This window comes from Parambassis ranga, chromosome 12 (genome assembly GCF_900634625.1).
Source record: "Parambassis ranga chromosome 12, fParRan2.1, whole genome shotgun sequence".
In the NCBI taxonomy this organism is placed as follows: domain Eukaryota; kingdom Metazoa; phylum Chordata; class Actinopteri; family Ambassidae; genus Parambassis; species Parambassis ranga.
In genome coordinates, this window is record NC_041032.1 from 11,558,014 (window position 1) to 11,579,547 (window position 21,534).

At 43.0% G+C, this 21,534-nt stretch overlaps 2 protein-coding genes across 3 annotated transcripts; one reads left to right on the forward strand and one right to left on the reverse strand.

Moving 5' to 3' along the window:
- The first annotated feature begins 2,694 nt into the window (after positions 1–2,694).
- On the forward strand, positions 2,695–14,022 carry egfl7 (EGF-like-domain, multiple 7). 2 transcript variants are annotated; one of them, XR_003671429.1, is made up of 10 exons: positions 2,695–2,893; positions 5,158–5,448; positions 5,879–6,001; positions 6,770–6,882; positions 7,184–7,279; positions 7,361–7,561; positions 9,101–9,177; positions 9,447–9,609; positions 10,014–10,173; positions 12,779–14,022. XR_003671429.1 is itself a non-coding variant. In XM_028417178.1 (9 exons), the coding sequence occupies exons 2-9, from the start codon at positions 5,369–5,371 to the stop codon at positions 10,031–10,033; spliced, it is 873 nt and encodes a 290-aa protein (XP_028272979.1). In that variant the 5' UTR covers positions 2,695–2,893; positions 5,158–5,368; the 3' UTR covers positions 10,034–10,508. The 2 variants fall into 2 exon arrangements, 1 of the variants encoding a protein (XP_028272979.1); XM_028417178.1 differs by lacking the exon at positions 12,779–14,022 and having other exon boundaries at positions 10,014–10,508.
- agpat2 (1-acylglycerol-3-phosphate O-acyltransferase 2 (lysophosphatidic acid acyltransferase, beta)) lies at positions 10,693–20,728 on the reverse strand. Its single transcript, XM_028417180.1, has 6 exons — positions 20,302–20,728; positions 16,208–16,341; positions 15,002–15,177; positions 14,818–14,913; positions 13,541–13,613; positions 10,693–13,454 (listed from the first exon to the last, which is right to left on the reverse strand). The coding sequence occupies exons 1-6, from the start codon at positions 20,475–20,477 to the stop codon at positions 13,297–13,299; spliced, it is 813 nt and encodes a 270-aa protein (XP_028272981.1). The 5' UTR covers positions 20,478–20,728; the 3' UTR covers positions 10,693–13,296.
- Positions 20,729–21,534: the final 806 nt, after the last annotated feature.

The window sequence follows — 21,534 nt, forward strand, 5'->3', positions numbered from 1 at the left end:
GACAGGCTGACATGCAGAGCTGGCAACAGGAGGAGTACGGGGATCAGGAGGGGCCGTTTGAAGGGTGGAAGTAGATTTTATTCGGAAGAAGTTCTAATGAAAGAAAAATAATTGTTTTATTTGACAATCTGTGCACAAAAGAGAAAGCTGAGAATATGTTGAGGAAGTACACAGACCGTGAACACGATGTCTTCTCTTTTTCCACAGGGGCTTCGGTTGAGTGCAGGCCTCTGGTTGGAGGTTGACGAGGAGTTGATGGCGCTGGTGGCAGGCCTTGGACAACAGGATGTCCTGTTTGGCTGCTCAGCATGGAAATCAGAGCAGAGACACAGACTCTTGTCTTGTTGAGCAGAGTGAATCAGCAGAGCAGATAAGGTGTAGCTTACAACACTATGGCACAAACACTCCTGCCTTCACATGTTTGTCTCCATGTTGCCACGCTTAGCTTTCCTCTAGCTAGCTGCCTTTCTTTTATGAAGTCAGAAATATTCAGTGTTTCCTCAAACTACATGTGCCTGAATCCACCTGCAGGGCTGTTAAACATCACAAATATGTGCAAACCGACATAAACGAGCAACAAAAGCACGCCTTCAATATATTAACAAGGTACAATAATGTTTTACGTGTGTTTTATCATCCTCCATAGATTTCTCATTATTTCTGCAGCTGCTATTTCTCTATAAACCTCATTTATTGTTTTATAGCCACGTCTCTCCTTCTGTGCATGCACAAAATTGTGTTAAAATCTTAAAATTTTAGATTTTTATTGTCGGGCACAGCTGCCCTCTGGTTCGTGTCCTATCCAGGGTCACTGCTGCTGCCCTTTAGTAAAATCTGTCAGGCCCTCTTTGACGCAGATCCGTTTCCTGTCAAAGTGAGATTTTTATTGTTCCAAGGGAGCAGTCTCCAGAATCTCACTCCCCCAGCCTTTTCCTGTTTCCTCTTGAAGAGGAAGTGCCGCTTTGCTTCAATTTTTTTTTTGTCCCCCCCCCCCCCCCACCTCCTGAATCTTCTGTGGGACAAATCTGGAACGCTCACTGCAAAACGTTGCCTGTGTCGGCCAAGTCCTGATTTCAAAGAATGAAAAGAGTTCCTTAAAAAGAGATACCCTCCCACTTTGGTCTCCGTTACACAAGCTTGCTCATACAAATGAACACACACACAGACACAAGTGCATTCACAAACAAGCCCCGAGTGATTGTGCATCCGATATTCTAATGTGCCCCCTCTGAGTGATCAGCCTTGAAGGTGTGTGCTCACCTGCGACCCTGAAGTGAAGCATTCCCATGGTGCCTCAGCACGTAGGCTTTGTTACATCATAGAAAATAGTTCTTTGTGTGCAGGAAGCGTCGTTTCACACAATTAGGCAGTGTTACACCAAAAAAAAAACCCAAGAAACATCAGTGCATATAAAAAGAACCAAGGATATGACTAATCATCAAAATCTGGAGGAGAGGATCTCTGCCACTTGATACTCAGCCACTCAACCATAAACACACACAGTTGTTTTTTGTGTGCACATATCACCGTTCTGCACATACTTAGAATGACAAATGAGTCCTTGTTGTCAGACTAATCACAGTGAAGCTCAGTTTCAAGGCGGAGGAGGAGCAGCCTGTCTGTCTGATGTCAGCTACAACCCCTGAAAGCTTTTTAGGCTTGCATTAGACATTCAGTCTGAAACCAGCCACGACCCCCCATAAGCAACTCACTCCTCACTCGGAGACCATTTGGAAATTAAAACTTTTTACTCACTGTGAACATCATCAAATAAACAGTTTAAATCGGTCAATACAATCAATACATAATCTACTGTGTACCCTAGTACTGATACAGATCAGTGCCAGATTATTCTAACCGAGAAAAGAAAATATCACCAGAACATGAAGAAATAACAGCTGTGATGTCTACTCATTCACATAAGTTAGCCTGCTAACCAGCTAGCCGTGCACTGTAACCCTTTTAATGACTTGTGCTAGTTCTGGTTTCTGGTTGTTGTTGGTTGCTCCTCTGCTACACTGTTATCATGATAAGCCATCATGATTGGGCAGCAGGGGCTCAGTGGTAGAGCAGGGTTGACTATAATCGGAAGGTTGGCGGTTCGATCCCAGCTCTGCCCTAGTGTCCTGGAAAATGTAATATTATTATTATAAAGGCATTTCAGCTCCATATAAATGACTGATAACACTGTACCAAACTGTCAAAAAAAATCAAAATATGGAATCAAAAGTTTGGCCTTTTACAATAGATGCAGGGAAGCAGTTAAAGAGGGAGAAGTAGCTTCTTTCTTATCTGTTTAGTTTAAACAAGCTGCAATTTTACAGATCTGATCTCACAGTGCTGTAAACATGAGCATATATACAGTCAGCTCTGCCATCAGACATGCAGCTGTAATACAGAGCACAGCTCCAGGTTTACGGGTTTACAGGAGCAGAGAGCCCAGACCTGAAGCCTGGAGGCCTCCTTTCAAGGTGTCTGCGCCACAATGGGGGCAAGAAAAAGAGCTTCAAAATCTGATTCGCAAAGCGGTTTGAGCAGGATGGAGAGTGTTTGTGCAGGACAGGGGTTTTATCAGCGGCAAACACTCACAGGAATTCCGGTTTGGGATTGTCCATCCAATTCCTGCGTTCCACAGGAAGCTGTGCATAAAAAGCAACTGAAAAACGCCCAAAGACATTTCATTTGTCGCCAGTGAGCTCGCAGCGAGCACCTCGAACTAAACCGCGAAGGGTTTTTACACCTGAAAAGGCGAACAGCTTTAAAAGAAACTCGGCTCAGCAATGGAGAAGTCCTGCAGTCCATGGCACCGGCGGCTCCCGTCCATGGCCGCAGCCGCCGCTGGTGATAATCAGCCTGCGCGCGCACACGCACCTGGTGACCCCATCCTGAGAGGGTAAGACTTCTCCAGTATTGATCAAGTATTTGTTCTAATCGATGAGCTGAGGGTGAATTTAGAATAAAACTCACATAGACTGTATATTTAATGCATCAGTAGGCTAAACGGTAACAATAGTTGGTTTTATCAGCATGTAATCCTATACATGCTGATATCCTATATTACAAATCAGAATCATATCGGCATATTTTGCAAATGCTGATATACTATTTTGTAAATTGATCATGAAAGCAGGATGATGTAGTACAGGTCTAATACCTCCTTTTATGGTAAATCTTAAATTTAAAGGTTTTAAATATGAAATCTTTCTTATTTTAAGTTTTAATTTATTTGTTAATATTGTAAGACACAAACAAATTTTCTTCAGTGAGACCAAAAACAGTCGCCTGACAGTTACAGATGTTTGAAGGGTTGTGTTGTACAGTAATTATTGTCTGTATTCAACGCTGCACCCAGAAATGCATGAGATCTTTATGAATGAAAAAATAAAAGGTAGAGTGACGTCACAGACAGGCAGTCTGTGCAGCGGGACACCCAGCTGGAGGAGTGGGAGGAGGTCCTTCCATCACCCCCCATGCTCTCTGACAGTCTGCGCTCCAGGACAAACCTCACTAGTTGCGGAGTTTTATCACTGGACTTTATACCTCACCAGCGGAATATAACGGGGACCGACTCTGCTTCCTGCAGCCCAGGGTTGTGTTTGGGTGCGGGATTTAATGATAGGAAAAGTCCCACTTACTTCCACGGTTTGTGATTTTTGTGTGTGTCCATGCATGCGCCCCCTGAGTTTGGCTTGTAGTGTTAATCACGTGTGTGCGTGTACTTGTGTGTTTTACTTTTACTGTCCACAGGTTTAATGTGGAACAGTGTGTGTGTGTGTGTGTGACGGAGAGGGAGAAACGTGTGGGAAGTTGTGATGTTTTAGCGCTCATCTCCACACGTTATGCGTACAGTTCTGAGAAACGGCGCTCTCTGGTGGCGAATGTAAGAATTGCAGCTAAAATGTCGCATTAAAATGTGTCAGTAGGGTAGAAATATTTTTTGATAAAAAAACAAGCACAGATGTAGTTAGACACTTGCTAGTTATTTAGCTTAACTGCTAGCAGGATGATACCCTTGTTAGCATATTAGCTAGCTTTCTAAATACTAGACATTTGACAACATCTGGCACAGGGTTGCAGATTTATTTGTTGATTTATATCTTATATTATATCACCCACTTCAGGCCATCTTTTCTGCTGCCAGGTTTTTATCTAAGTGTTGCAAGGCAACAATTAGGAAGCTAAATGTTGTGTGGAGCTGTTGATTCACATAGTTTTATATTGTTTATTAGTTTATCTTGATAAAAAAAAGTCAAGGGAATGTGTTTTTATTGTTTTATCAGTTAGAACATCACCCCCAGAGTATTAAAAATAGATGACCAGCATGTATTCTGCAATAAGAGCGACCCTCTCAACAATGCTTGATTGTTACACACACACACACACACACACACACACACACACACACACACACACACACACACACACACGTTCCTTTCTAAGTGGCCCCCCGCTGCACTGAGAGTCCACTCCACCGCAGTGGTTTGTGAATGAACACGAGCTTCAGATGCGTGCGTGTCGTGTCTCTGGGAATGCAGCCAGTGTGGGGGATCAGGGAGACATGCAAGCTGTCATCCGAGGCTTACCATCACCTCCAGGACGCCCCAGCAGGCTGCAGTCCTGAGACCTGCGATCACACCCCGGATGGCTTTAATGCACTGTTGGAAGATTTCCCCTGGCTTGAGTCTCTGCTGTGTTAAAACATGCCTGGGGACTAGCATCAGGTCCAAGCTGACTGTCATGCACACTGGAAGTGTAGCTTTCAAAGCAAATGGCTCGGCTTGTCCATCAGTCTTGTACAGTATGTGATAATCTAATATAGTGTGAGGGAGATTCATGGCTACAGTGTTTTTTTTGTTTTTTTTTGTTCGGGTCAGTGAGTGTTTAGCCTGCTTTAACTACAAGAACTCAAGATGATAAGTGTATGTGATATGTCAAAGTGTGCTTATGCATCCAAACATCTCCCTAGCAACAGGTTATACAGCATCTGGCATAGTGTGGGGAAACACTAACCAGGCTGTTTCTCACCCTTACCTGCCAGCATTGTTTGTGACTATGGATGGGGGTGTAGGCTCACACTGACAGGGTTGGCTACAGTGGTCTGAAACTGTTCCTGTTCTGCAGCTTCTAATGACACAACTTTATTTCCTGTACTTGCAGGTAGTCGGTGCTGTCCATCTCCCCTTCCCCCTGAAGGAAAGGAAAGCATCCATATTCAGCGTGTGGACACGTTTGGCTGCAATCCACAGTTGCCCCCCGCTCCCTCCCTCTTTCTCCTCCCCCACCCATCATCCTCCTCTCCTCTCCCCTCTGACTGGCACAGAGTAAAGTGTGAGAGACCGAGCGAGGGAACGTGGGAAAGAGGAAGACGATGTACAAAACGCTGCTTCTCTCCTCCTCCCTCTTCATCCTTCATGTGATGGGCGCTCCCCAGATCTTCGCTCACCACGGGTAATGGCTGATACTCCTTCCTGTGTTTGTTATGGCCTGTCACTTGCTCAAGCGTATAGCTTTGTAACTACAGCCGTCACTCAGAACTGTGTGTTTTAGCAACCTCTTGACATTCTCAGTCACTGTGAATGCAGACAAGAGTTCACTCTCTCAGGACCAGCATGGTCAGGCACATCTTGTCATTTTCACTTGATTTGCACAAAGACTAAAATAAACTTGAAAGGTCAAGTGGAGACAAGGAGCTCTGAACTCTGACACATTTGGGAGTGATTATACGGGTCAGCAGCTTGTGAGGCTCTAAACTGGATAGTTTCAAGTAAAGTTTGTGGCCCCTTACAGCCTTGGAAAAAAAAATAAACTCAGTAACAGTCCACAAGTCAGAATTTCAGGTCAGATTTTATATTTTTTTTTTTGCCTTTTTTCCCCCCAGGAGGAGAGTGTGTGGCCGAGAGCTCCGTCACAGCGTTGTCATGGCAACAGAGTCATACGTCCAGCCGGTGCACAAGCCCTACATCACCCTGTGTCAGGGGCATCGCCTCTGCAGCACATACAAGTAAGACGCAGCCTGTACCCGCAGCATGTTTTCAGAACTGCATTCCAATTAAGCCATCTCCAGATGTTTGTTTAATTAAGGCGTAAACAATGCTTGACATGTTTTAAAGGGGAAAGGGTTGGGTTGGGGGGGGGGGGGGGGGGGTTGCACTCATAAATAGATCTTGATTTTCTCCCACACACAAATGCACAGAAGTGGGTCATGGTGGCACACACTTGGTTGGAATCTAAATATCGAATACGTTGTGTAACTACGGGAAATGAAGTGCTTGCCCGCAGAGACCACAGTCGTGTTTATTTTGGACTCCCTCTCCCTCCATACTTACTCTCAATCGCTCTCCAGCTCCGATATCACCTCCTCCCCTTACAGTACATTCACCCCCAAATTTGAATCTATTTTAACTCTTCTGTAACCACTACGATTGTCTCGCTCACTGCATACTTCTGTTGCTCATGATGTGGCCTCAGACAATACAGATCTGCTTTGTTTTTTAGCTTTTTGCCTCAGCTTATCGCCCTACACCCCCCCCCACTCCCTCCGTGCTACCCAAACATACCACACTCTCAGCAGGCTGCAACAGAATCTCAGATTTGAGATCTGATATGCTGCCCCCTTCGTTCACCGCCCTCCAACCCTCTCTCTTCTGACATACTCTTGGAAGTTTCAGTATTCCACCAAATTCCCATCCTCTCATCAGCAGGTCTGATAGGACACACACACACACACACGTGATGGGTGATGACAGCATGAGTAATTTTGTTTTCACAGGACTACGTACTCCGTGGCGTACCGGCAGGTGAGCAGAACAGTGTCCTCTGCACATTTCTACCCAGAATGCTGCCCAGGCTGGCGGAGATTTCACTCTCACAACTGCAACCAAGGTAACATGCAGGAACCAGTGAAAGTCAAATGATAATATTTTAGCCATTTGAGTCAAATAAAACAGTCTCTGTGATGCTGATGCCCTGTTCCAGCAATGTCAGCTGCCTCTTTAGTCTGCCTGCAAACACACACTAATTTCAGTGTAGAAGCAGTTTCAGTATGACACTATGGAAAACAGTTAGCTTAGTACCAAGACTAAATAGGAAGGAACTCCAGGATTAGCTCTGGCTAAAGGTTTCAGAGAAGGTTGGCAACTGGCTGTAGCTTCTCCTAACTTTCCCTTTAAATGTCTCTCCACAGCGGTCTGTGGACAGCCCTGTGTAAATGGAGGTACCTGCTTAAGACCCAACCAGTGTGCGTGTCCGCTTGGCTGGACGGGACCCCAGTGCCAGACAGGTACACACATTTCCCTGCTCAGCCATGTTTCTCTGAGTCTCTGTGTTCATGTTAACGCCACGTCTCTGCGTCGCCTGTCAGATGTGGATGAATGCAGCGAGCAGCAGCCGTGCGCCCAGCTGTGCGTGAACACAGCTGGCAGCTATCGATGTGCGTGCAGAGACGGCTTCGGGCTTGCTGGAGATGGCCGTTCCTGTCGAAGCCTTCCTCCTCCTCCTCCTCCTCCTGCCACTCCTCCCTCCTACCCCAGTCAGGCCACTGTGGGTGGTCACACCGATGCAGGTAAATGAGCAAAAGGTGTAACTTTGAACCATGCTGCAGTAAAAGAAAATGTGTCCAGACAGAAGAGAGGAACATGGCCAGCCTCGCGGTCCATTATTACTTTTGGTACGCGCTATGCCACTCTCAACTCGTACCGTGAGTAATAATGCACTGCGACTGGTGCCGACTCCAGACAGATGTCTTGCGGTGTGGCCCCGTGTGGAGAGACTGGGCCCGGTTGGACTTTGATAATGACTCAGTGGAGTCCTGTGAGTCCTGTGAGTAAAGCAAACATCTGCCTCTAATAGAGCTTCCGTGCTAATACAGACATATTTTTAACCCACACACTCTATTACTTCCCTTAAAAATGTTGCAATGTTGTCTCTTACCAAGAAAATGTCCCGTAGCTTAGCAACATAAAAACACAGCCCCTCATCCATGTCTACAAATGTGATAGACCATGTTTTTTTTAGCTCGGATCCTGTGTCAACTTTATTCATCTTTTGGGAATTTATGCAACATGAAACCTTAAAGAAGACGTATGGTACCTTTTTCCTGGTTTCTCCTAATGCCTTCCACTCTTGTTATGAGTCACCGGAACTGTAACTGTGGGGGACGGACTGTCTCCTGTACTGTCAGACACAGAAATATCTGTGTTTAAATTTAAGATTGCCAACATTTCTCAAGCTCTGCGCCGAACTCCCCTTTTTAATTTTGCACAAACTGAAACTCCTCTTTTTAAAATGAGTACAATCACATCCATGACTCCACATATTATAATGGATGGAAGTCTTGCTGATTCAGCAGTAAGTCAGACAACTGTGACAGATCTTTGTGCTTTATGTAAGAAGTTCTCTGTGATTTTTTTTTTTTTTATATTCCATTATGTCTTCATGTCGGAGGGATGTTGACGGAGATTACAAACATAAACACAGGTTCAAACGTTCAGAAAGAAGACCATCGCTCTCACTCACTGCCAAGAGCCTCCACTCCCGCCTCCTTGTTCTTGGCCAATGCTTGTGTTCTCATTCCAGCTCCATCAACCCTGTCTGCTGGGGGTCATCGCCAACCCCCCCCCCCCCCCCCCAAAAAAAAAAACCTCTCCCCCTTCTCCTCCTCTTCCTCACTCTGTTTCCCAACTTGTCTCAGTAATGGACCACATCTGGGAGAGATTGTACGTCTCTCGGGTTTGTCTGCCGAAGCACAACTAGAAAGCAAGGGGGGGTGGGAGTTCCTGGGATATTCCCCTTTATATGGAGACAGCCAGACACCAATGCTTACCCGTCTATTTCTGGTGACCTCTCTTTCAGTTTATGTATCGTCTTGTTTTAGCTGTTCCCATATTCGCAATATCTCTCTCCCTACCCCGTGTCATAGCCTCCCTGCAGCTCCGCTCTCTTTCTGGTTTGTACTTTACAGACCTTCAGTGGCCATGAATCATTCAATAAGAGGAACTGATGATAGCAGGATGCTCTGAAGTGTGTCTTCCATGATATAAACTTAACACTTCTCTCAACAAATCTAGACACAGCGCTCTGATGTGTGCCTGTGTTTCTGCAGGTGGAACGTTGGGCCTGGTGGAGAATGTGACAGAGGAGGTGCAGAGCCTGAGGAACAGAGTGGAGCTTCTGGAAAAGGTGCGTGAACACATGTTCAAACACATAAAAGCCACCTACTCCGATACCTCCCAGCCTCACCTTACCAGGAACACCTCTGATCCTGCTATTTAAACTCCCAAAACCAAAGATTCTTTGAAATGGAAGACCTGCACAGTGGCTTTTTTAAATTTTTAATGAGTTTTTATTAAAAAATATGTGTAATAGCATAATTATTTTTGTTTACAGGGTGAGTAATAGTCCTTTTCTGGATTTTTTTTTTCTGAATACCTCTCCCTGCCTGTGTTCAGAAGCTGCAGTTGGTGTTGGCTCCGTTCAGCAGCTTCTTCCCGCTTTCATTGGACGAGGGCTTGTCGGAGAAAACCACCTTACTGTCCCACTCCTTCCAGCAACTAGACCGCATCGACTCCCTCAGCGAGCAGATTGGCTTCCTGGAGGAGCGCCTTGGCACATGTAAGTGACCGCAGGGTAACCTTTGACTGTTCGAAGATAATAATGCTGCACTTAGAGGAGGGAAATTCCCACATTTAACCCAACACCATGGGAGCACAAATGTAATTGTTATCCATAATATAATAAAATTTAAAATCCCAGATTAATAAAAATCCAATTATATAATCTTTTGACTGTAATGTGATAACTTCTTTAGGTATGGCAAACAAAGTGGAATGATACTTTTGGTCTTAAATCTTGTTAAAAAAACTAGGATAAATAAACTGAAACAAAGTATAGCTGAGAGCAAAGGACATTTTGCAGAAATATACTTAAAAAGGGCTTAAAGGAAAGTTGGAGGATCTTCAAACAACATCACATACCCTTTAAGATCTCTAACTCTCTCCATGTTCTTCCCCTTGTAGGTTCCTGCCAGGAGAATTAGCACCAAAACATGGTGACCGCTATACTTCACAAAGTGTAATAATGACACAAACCTGACATGGACCCCTACACGCCAAGATGGCTGGAGTGGCAAGAAACCAAACAAGCAGTCTCCGCAATGATTTTCATTGTTCCCGACAGGTTCATTTACTTTTCTGGTTCAATCACTGTCAAATTCTTGATTTTGTAACAATACCTGTGGTGTGGGGTCAGTTGCTACATTACATCATCTCTACAACTTCTCAATCCGTCCCTCCAACTGAGGGTCAAAGGTCAGATTAGCCTCTTTAAATTCCAGTGTTTGTTTTGCAACAGTGCAGCTGCGTCCACTGTCCAGAGTCCCAAACTGTCCTGGGCCAGACACGGACATTTGTATTTATCTATTTAAATTATGATTACTTTTAGTTATTTCTCAACAATAGGCATTTTTTAACCTAGTTTTGTAACATTTTGTAATAAAACGACTTAAGCAAAAACATGTGCGCTTACTCTGTACAAACACACACCTATTCGGAGTGTTTTCTACTTTGGTCACTGTTGTGTTGGGTTCTGGTTTCTTCCTACTGCTGGTGAGGCTGTTTATTCTTCTGACATACTTCTGCTCCTTTGCTGATATTTGTTTGATATTTATTCAAAACAGACATTTAGGTAACCAAACTCTTAAGAAAAAAAAGAACATTTTATTTATTGTTTTGCAAGGCATTCACATTTACCCAGAATAGGTGAAATCCAGAACACTACATCATCAATATTAATCAGATAATATAATGGGCATCTATACCATGTGTGCATATTTACACACACACACACACACACATACAGAAGAGGACCACACACATACTCACACTCTCTCTCTCTCTCTCTCTCACACTCACACACACACACTCACAAGGCTCTGTAGGATGTCAGCTCTGTTTCTCATATCCATGTAAATTATACTTTAATAGCTTTGGTGAAAATCAGACAGAAAGATCTTTTTCTTTTGGATTTGTTTTCTCACCCAAACTATACATGAAAAGAACTGGAATAAGGTTGAGAATACCTTAATCCCCCCCCCCCCCAATAATTTACACATTAGATCATAAACAACTGCCTGGGTAAACAAAAACAAACAAGAGAAAAATAACCTCAGAGCCACTGGTTCATGTGTTCATGACACAAAGCTCACAAATCACACATTTGTATAACATAAAAAAATTGAAATGTTGGGGTACAGATAAAACACTCCATTAAATAAAATTCATATGGTATAGTTCATATTTTGGAATAATTTGGTAGAGTGCTTTTTTTAACATTCAAACCATTGGCCGCAAAGATAAAATCTGCTCTAGAAAACCGTCAATAAATATATTTAATTAAGGAAAAAAAAAAAGAGTATTTCTTGTTGGTTATTATTAATAGTAAGGGGGAATATATTTCATACTGGCCTTTAAATGAAAAATCCTGACCTTCACATGTATTTAAAGCAGGAATAACTAAACTACTGTTGCACTCAGCTATGAACAGCATTGTACAGGCTTTGTATCAAAGTATTCACATGACGTCCTCAGGAGGTCTGTGTGCACAGCAGGTCAGTCTTAATTTAACATGTTAATGCTCAAATAAATACATCTGTATTTAAAGAAGGAAAAAAATAAAATTAGTAAACAAATATCCTGAATGCTGCAATACATTCTCAGATGGATGAAAATATAATAAGCGACTGTAAAAGGCAGTGAGTTAAATGTAAAATGTAAGACCTGGATGTAAAGTTAAACAAGTTAAGTCAGCTCTATGTGGTTAGCAGTTACTGTCAGTACATATTATAACAACAGAAATTAATTATAAGCCGAACGATCCCAACAACAACAACAACCGATCAAACTTAAGGCCCAAATTTCAACAAGATTTCTTAAAAAATCCAATATTCTCAAATCAGGATGTCACTAAAACAACTTTTTGATAATAATAAAAATCAGGGACAACCCTTCATGTCGCCAATCAATTAGTTATTATATAATATTATTACAATCAATTCAGTTATTCAAAGAAGACTTTAAGAAGTCATATTTGCTAGTAATTAGTTCATCTTCCAGTTAATCTGAACATATAAAACCTGATGAAGAAATCTCAATCATTTTACCCTCTTCCTTGAAGCCAGCAAAAACCGGCTATTATCATTGGTAAAGGATAAATCAATCAGCAGCTGACTTATGTCCTATCAAGATAATCATGGAAACCTCCCCAAAAGATCTTAGTCATGGCACAGCAGGTAGCTTGCACTTTGGAACAATAATAAAATGCTTAAAAGAGTTGGACATTGCACTTTATGAAGTCACCTTTTTGACACATTTGAAGTAATTCACTTGTAGTTCTTCCTAACCTGACCGCTTTTAAAACAAAAACGAGATGTGAAAATAACACAGAGCAAAGACACAGCTAGAGGACACTCGCTGCTCAGTGCTGCCCGCCATTCATTTCTACTGTTTAGGAGAGTCAAATTGAAAGAATGCACAATGGATACACCAACAACACACGACACTGAAAACTGATCAGTCCGTTAATTCAGTACAGATGGGTGCTTCTTGTAATCTTGCATTCCTTGCTTTCTGACATCATGAAGTATGTCATGGGGCTACTGGTCCTTGAGTTGAAGAGCCAATGTGAATAGATTTGAATTCGTAGGGACAGAACTAGTCGTTGGTCGACCAGTGCCGACCTCTCACCTCCAACTGCTCATGGAGACCTCTGCTCTGTTTGTCTTTAGGCGTGAGACTGGAATGCAGAAATCAAAAGGAAAAGGCAAAAACGTGGAAGGAGACGGGGTACTTTGAATGTGCGTATGTGTGAATCTAAAGATGACCAAACAACATGGTACCAAAATAAGAAAATAACCCAGCCAGGCTTTTCCAAAGCAAGGATGAAGGTGAACTGAGCCATCCAAAAGGCATGCATGAACAACACACATCCATACTGTTCGGCTTGCCATCCGTCACTCCGCTCACGGCGTGCAGAGCAGCCCTGCTGCCGGTGCTGCTGCTGCTGCTGCTGCAGGCACAGTGAGGGTCAGGACTGACTGTGCTGTATGGTCAGGCCAGAGGCGGACTGGACCAGGCGTCAACTAGACAATAAGAGATATCATGACAAGAGACCTGTGTCATGTTGTTTTCTGGCCAGGCGACGGGGCAACCTGGGGGACAGCAGGAGAGGTCTTAGAGGGCAGGGGCAGAGGGAGGAATGGGTCTCAGACTAGAGCAGAAATAGAGGCAGGAGTATGGTACATGTTCAGTGCCTTATGGGCCCGTTGCTATGGGTTACGGAGTCAGAGATGTCCAGGAAGGCAGAGCGCATCAGGTCGAAGCATTTGTCAGACAGGGACGAGACGTCCTCTGACGTCATCCCCTTTGTTTCGATTTTTGGGAGGACCTTCAATCTGATGGTCCCTGCAGAGACACAGAACTTTCTTGTCAGATGTTTCACCAGGCAGCTGAAACTGAAACCTGAGGAATCTGCATTCAAACTGAGTTACCTGATTTGAACTGCTTTTCTTTCCGTAGGTAGAAGTTGCTGTAGGAGGAGAAAACTATGGGTATGATGGGCGCCTGAGGAGTAAGAGAGGAAAGAGATTTAAGATACAAATGATCAACTCCTAATTTTTTTTATAAGACCATTACATTTGGACAATTGTGTAAACAGGTCCATCAGAAAGAGACAAAAATGCTTAACTAGACCAACATAACAATCTCTCACACACACTTAGCATGACACTAGCAAGCTCCATCTACCACACTATTACTGCTAATAGAAGCTGAGTTGCTCTCTCAAGGCCCCGAGTGGCCCTTCAACAGGACTGCCTGAGCCAAACGTGTCCCCCCCAGGGGGCTGTCCTGCTTCCACTCAATCTGGCCGACTGAGTACAAATGGAAAGGCTGCACTACAACTCAGCAGGACAGAGAGAGAGAGAGAGAAAGAAATAGTCTCTATTTGCACAGAAATAGTCTTGAGTGTAAAGAAAAGCCAACCGGGAGAACTAAAACACGGAATGTATTTACCAGACTTCAAATTAAGTTATTTCATCACCTCAGGCACACACACACAGATTTTTGTTAACATTCAAACACTATTTGTATAAGCAAGCTCTTTTGAGCCCCTATAGAAAATGTTAATGCGTTTGCTAATGAGGAGCAGCAGAGTTTTATTTTTGTAGCCCTTCAGCCCTGCTGCATATCTGAACCAAGCTGATATTCATCTTTAAAGCAAGTTACAAAATATGGGCTTTCTGGCCAGATCTCATTCTACAATGTTTTTTTTTTAATTCTTTCCACCTGTCTGACCTCGAAGTGTGTGCTATGAAACAACTCAACTCTACCCCTGCATGCATAGATAAAGCTCATAAATGCACATAGCTGAGCAGCGAATTACTCCAAGTCTGTCTGTGCTGGGAGGAACGTCTGCCCTCCTTCTGACGATTTGGGCCATCAACCGAAATGGACATGAAAGAAGGCTAAAATGAGACTGTCAGACTGAAAGCATTCATTTAGATACCAACGCTGTCTATGAATGCCATATTTTTCTATCGTCAAACATGGTTTAGCCTTGCACACACACACACACAAGCATATAAGGCTGCTAGCTCCCCCATGTGTCTAGAAGCGGTACAGTATTAGCCCCTCGCTCTTTTAGGAGAAAAGTTTGTACAAGAAGAACAGGGACAGGGTAGGGACAGGACAGTGTACCCTCTACTGTCCAGAGTGCACACAACCCCTAAAAAAAGGTGACATTTATAGACAGAGAAAAAATACTCACTTGTGCCTGCACAGCCAGGTGGAAAGCACCTTTTTTGAAGGGCAGGAGATCACCTTTCTGGTTCCGCGTCCCCTCTGGAAACACCCACAGACGAATCTGTGAAGGATAAACAGGACAGGGAAAAGCAACTTAATTATCTCAATAACTCGAAAAAAGAACTCTGCATTAACAGGAGGCAGACTACCTGCTCCTCCAGCATTGTTTTGGCAGCGTCAGCCATGACACTCTTAGCATCGTTGGTCTTCTTGCGGTTGATAAAAACAATGCCACCCAGCCAGCATATGAGGCCGACCGTGCCGGCGTAAATCAGCTCCTTCTTGGCAATCATGGTGCAGCGGTCCGGCAAAATCTCCATCAGGCCTGGGAAACACAGGAGGAAAAGCTCTTTGTAACATGTAACACAGTCCGAGCACTGCATTTGGTGTTTGAACATAATTCAAAGTCTGCACTAGTGTGAGAAAACAGAGCAGACAGACACCAAATCACCAACCAGAAAGAGAGCCTGATCAGCAGATCTATCTGTAGAGGTGAGGATTTCAGGTTCTAATGGTGTTATCACATCAGCTGTAGGATGAGCTGCTATTAATGGCTGGGTGTAGTAGTTGGCATGGTAACTTGGACGCGAAATAAGCCTCATGCTGAGTCTTCTTGGTGCTAATTAGATGCCTTGCTCTCCCCTGCTGTCACTACCCTGGCCCTGAGCCTGCCCTCGTCACTCACCGCCACTGAAAAACACCCTCTCCCAGGCACTGATGGGAAAGAAAAACACATCTCCTCAACACTCTGATTTAGGACCACTAGAAGAACAAGGCAATGTTAAAAAAAAACAGAAATGAGGGCAGCAAACAAAGCAGTTTTACTAGAAATCTACATGTTTGAAAGGCAAATACAAACACAAATCTATGGGAGATTTTTCCTCAGTTTGCAAATTTGCGTGTAGCTCATCAACCCTACAGTAAAAAAAAACCCTCCGGTCAATAGCCAGTGGTTTGTTGATTACAAAATGAGGGGATGGTTTCTCGTGTCATGGCGTCAGTGAGCTCATCCAGGTCAGCAGTCAGCTTACTCAAAGCAGGCCAGCTTTGCCTCATCGCTCACTTCTGACCATCGTTATTTGTCTAACGGTTGCTCAGTGCAGTCCAGCAGCACAGTTCTTCATCTGTGATTCCTGCATCTACTGCAGAACAGAGTGTATCAAATCAGGTGTCAAATAGCTCAAGGTGAACTGGAATAAATGTACAACATTTCTTCCCTAGTACATCTGATCTAATTTGTGTTGCTGAACATAAAAAAAACAGAAAGAACAGAAATAAGGACAACTGGCAAAGCTCTTACCATCGTTTGAGTTTGTTTTAACATATTACATTCTATGAAACGCTCTGATACCTACCCAAAACATCCAAGGAGCTCTGGTGATTGGAGATGATGACATAGGAACCCTCTGTCTGCAGATGCTCCCAGCCGCTCACTTCAAACCGAAGACCCAGGAAGTACTTTACATGACGAACCAAGAAGCGAATGATCCTGAGGGGAGAAGAAGGTTAATTAGTGCTGAGTAAGTAGGTAAGAGAGTTTAATGTTCAAGTGTCAGGGCAGTGGTAGAACCTTATTTAAAAAGGTACACTTAAGCTTGTCTGCTCAGACCTCTAAATTCAACCACACTTTATAACAAACTGTAATTACAAATGCTTTCATACACAGCTGGTAAATTGTGTTCACACTCCTGTTAGCTTTGTTTGTGTCTTGGTTGGTTAAATAATTGCCTGTGTAAGTATAACGCTCCAGTTAGTTTGTAGAAAGACTGACCCGCCATCTGTGCATGTGTGCCTCTGATGCTAAACTTATAACATATTACATCAGTGTTATTGATCTGAAAACAGAAGCAAACCTTTTGTTTCTTGTTTTTTTAATCATTGAATGTAGACTCTGTGTATTTTACCTTGCATATGGACAGATGAATGATGACATTTATGCTACTCATTATTATGATTATTATTATTATGTCGCTCCTTTTCCATAGAGCTACTTCCCTATTTATAACCTGTGTGATCAGGTGATCAGGGTTTATCTTTGGGATCTATATGGCTCAACCTTTGTAGTGACACAGATGATAACAGGTGTGAACTGTTAACACATATACACAGTAAGTTATGGCAGGCCTGGGAAACATATTTTTAACATGTCCAGTAAGACAAGGTTTAAGAAAAAGAAGAAAAACTCAATTGAAAGGTCTCATCACGATTGATATGTCACGTTGGTACCTCAATCCTTTAGGCAAAAATGCATGTCGTGTCTTCATGCAAAGCTGCAACAGGAATTTTGGTAAACAAACTAGCTGCTTTTCCTGCATAGCACACTACAACTGACACCACTTGCCTGAATGACCTTCCCTCTCAGGGACAGCAGAGCAGAACCAGTACCGGTACCTATTTTCGGTCTCAGCCAGAGAAATCATCACTTCCGTGCATTCCTCATCACTGAATCATACTCCCTCTCCTCCAACTTCTTCCTCTTTTTGTCCTTGCTTACCCAAATTTATAAATAAATTAGCTTTCTGCAATTCTCTTTTACATTTGTGGCAGTTACACAGTACAATTGTAGCTATAATTTTTTTTTTCACCCCCAAAGCCTGTGGATTTATTGTTGTTATATATCGTTTTCTTTGATGTTCCAGTATCTTGTTATAACAAAAAGAAAATTGAATGTCCATGGCTCTTGTGTTGGTAATTTTGAGGTTCTACTTGTGATAATAACACTTGTGGTGTTGGCTGTAGATGAGAGGAGCAGATCGTGGGGTTGGCAACATCCCCCTTCATGCAGTTATTTTTACATGACTTGGTTAAGCAAAGGTGCTAAGTTACTACTTATGTTAATTATTGTGAGTGTAGCCCATTGTAGATCTGAGATAGAGTCCACATTTTAGCTATTAAGCCAGAAAATGAGGTGATAAGCACATGTAGCATGAGCCTTCAAGTCGATGTGTTGAAAAATGTTAGCCGCTTTGTTAAGGTGGAAAAAACGTGATATAAGTGACCTCCATTTTCATCAATATTTGATTGTTACCTTTGTGCAGTTTGTGAGCAATAGCAGGTCTGAGAGCCGTATGCATAATGCCACAGGAAACTCTAACTGATTGAAATCACACTTCTGTTGCATAATGAAATTCATGAGAAAGTTCTTAACTCATCACTTCATGTGACTCCACTTAAAGCTAATATGTGTCTGACTGGCAAAGCCAGCAGGAAGAAAAAAAATTAACCTTTAAACCAGAGTCTTCAGGTTATCTTCACATACAGTTGCACAGTGATAACATAATCAGTGTAGTGCAAAAGCCACTGGTTATGCAATGACTTGGTCAGTGTTGCAGCAACTGTAAGATTGTTCAAGAGCAGTAAAATGACCTCAGCTGAGTTATATGAGCAGTTTACAAAGCCTTAAGTCTGTGGCTCACAGCATTATCAGTACTGAACAATATGTTATTATAATATTTAGGCAAGAGTGAACATCCTGTACAACCTGGCCACTCACAGATAAAAAGGTGAGCCTGACCGGTCATCCCAAAACCAATATTGAACCAACAACTACCAGAGCCAAGCTTGTTCGGCTTATTCAAAAGGTCAGGAGGTTGTGCAGAGAAGGGACATAGGTCACATGCTGACGGAGCAAAGGATTACTTTATTCAAAAAGGCACAGGCAAGGAAATGAGCAGTTTTAAATATGTAAACTTTAAAAGGTCAGTCGACCTAAGTGACAACTTTATTCTGAAGTCAAACAAAAAGCAGCACAGGTCTCCCACTGATGTTAGAGACCATTACACAGTATGGAACCTGAGCTCCAGCAATTGTTGGTAAGAAAACTAAGCCTCTGCTCTTTATCTCCTGTCATGAGATACAGCGAAAAGTAATACTGGACCCAGAAGTAGCCTTTCACAATTGTGCATCCACTTCACCCCAAACAATATATTGAAAACCAATAAGCCCAGTATTAACAGTTACTATCTAATGCACACTAGATTCAGTTACTTTACTGTACGTGGCCTAGTCTTGTTCATTGCCATGCATAGCTGCCTCTACAGGCTCTTTCTGTACCAGAGTTTACTGTGATACACCCATGTTCTGTAAATCAGCTGCAAAGCAAAGTAGTCCACCCAAGAATTCAGCCCTTTATGTGGCAGCAAATGTCTGTGACAGTTGCCTCTGTGTTGATGAATCACAGCGTTCTTTCTGCCAGGGCTGGCAAGAGCATAAAATGTGCAATCCAAAACTTTATTCACTCCCTGGTTCAAGGTCTGACCCTCGACTCAGTAACTTTGTCACAGTCAACAGGTCCAGATAACCTTTAAGTCTACAGAGTGGTACACTGGGGCAACATGACACCACCACCACAGCTAACATGACTGTGAAACAGTTATTCCTAGAGCAGTGAGGCAGTAAGGTCTGCTGTTGTACATGGACTGGGCTGCTGTCAGCAAAACAGGGCCAAGTGAGGTTGCACTGAGGATGAGCCTCATAACTATTCAGTAACCCAACTCTAATCAGAGGACGAGGCACTTGCCATCTGGCATGTGTCTCTTCAAGGTAATTACTGGAATGCAGTCATTTGTATGCAGCAATCCATCCTCACTGACAAGATCTGAAAAATAAACTGCTACAGAGTGGACACTGAGGGTGTAACATGTCTGCCCTGACAGGTATCAGTTCCCCTGGTCAGTCAAGTATATAATAACTCCAGTGCTTAGGTCAAGGGCTTATTTATTTAGAGCATTTATGCAGTGTGTTAGTGCATACTTGTGCTTTAATGTTGTTCTAAAACTTCAACAGTGCTTTCAAAAATTGAGTCAGTCATTTTCAATAAAAAAAGAATAATAAAAGATCCATAAAGAGGGGCTTTAATGTAGGAATATAGTGTAATACTGCACATGTGTAACATAAAGTTAGCAACACCTGTCTCAGCTGGACTGGTAAAAATGCTAATTTCTACCATATTCTACCAGCAAATTAACCTCACACCTCGTAATTTATAAGTAAAGTGTCTTACAGAAAATATAAAGGAATCAACTGCTGTCATTAAGACTGTTATTTTTAGCCAAGTCGTAAATTATCTTAAGTTCTAAACATTTGCATCTTTGTGTTAGCATCCTGCTTTTCAGCTAACACGTTCCCACTGCCAATGTGTGAAGAGGGGCTAACGGTGGTAGCATATGTATGATTAAAAATGCATCAACAAATTGTTTATTTTTGTTGTGTTTTTCTGTCAAATTTCACATTTTTGTTGCTTTTATCCTCACTGTTAGTTCAGTCTTGCAACGTGAGCTTAACCCTTGGCTTTTAAAAAGACGTCATAAACCTGCCTAATCTGAATGTTTAATATCAACAACGCCTGCTGCTGCTGCTGTTGCTGTTAGCTAGCCAGCTAACAAGCTAGCTCCGGCTAGCTGTCAGACGGGCACTGGACGGCGACATTTATTATGCAAACAAAACTCACCTCATGTTCTCAATGTCTCTACCTCCGCTTTTTAGTATGCACAGAGGAATCGCGATCAGGGCCAAGACCATCATCCAGGCCACGTAAAAGCACTTTTTGAAATAGAAAACAAACGTGCTGCTGCTCCACATCAGGAGTGGAACCAGCAGCAGTGGTATCATCCACATCACATCCATAGCGATCCGGGGAGAAACTCGCTGCCGGAGATAATACACGCGGGTCGGTTGTGATAAGGAAGCCGCTAACACGTTACCCTGCTACGGTTGGTGCAACAGAAGAGGTGGTGCACCGCGACCCCCACAAACATTACACAGTTCTGGAGTGTGTCTTTACAGCACTCCGGCGACGGCAAAGGTTGGACTCTGGCTGCCCAAAATGAACAAGAAGCGTTGCTCATCTGTTGCTAAATGGCATCATGAGGTGGAGTCAAGGCGTCATCAGTTGTGTGTTTTTTTTCTATTTCCGGTTCTCTGTGTCAGATGTCACCAGCTACTCTGCTTTGAAAGTCTGTATGCGATAGAATCACAGTGATCATTTTATCATCTGTTTGTTTCACTCTCTCCACGTGCATTGTTATACTGAACATCAGACCTGTGTCTGACAGCGTGTTTACAGTGTAGGAGGTTTAATGGGATTAGTCGTGATAATCCAATCCTTGGCTATAATCTGACACTGTCCAGTCGCCCTGACTGTGAAGTTTTAGTCATGTCGAGGAGCTCTGCTTGACATGATTTGGAAGATTAGGATCAATCAGTCATTAATCCTGATTTAATATGTGCACTGATCCTAATCATGGGCTAAACGTCACTGTTGAGCAGCAGCAGCAGCAGCACTGTTTAGGCTGTAGAAAACGACCTGTGATGTGAGATGCAGCAGGACTAGGAATGTGAATGTCTGCAGAATTTCCAGCTTCAGGCTTTCTTCAGTGAAGCTCTGTAAGGTAAGACTCTACATTTCCTTACTCTGTTACTACACTGATTCAGTAAACACAAATATGTGTTCAGTCAAAGCCCTGTACATAATATAAAGTGTAGCTTGAAGAGCATACTGTGGCTGTGCTGCATAAACATGCAGGGTGAGAGGGAAAAGTTTGCTTTTGATCCTGTTAGGCATGAAGTTAAGTCAGTCGTCACGGGGAGGGCATGGGTGACATATCCCAGCATGTAATTTTAGCACCACCCATGATACAGGATCTGCAAACATAATGTTTACACCCCAGTGCGTGTGTGAATT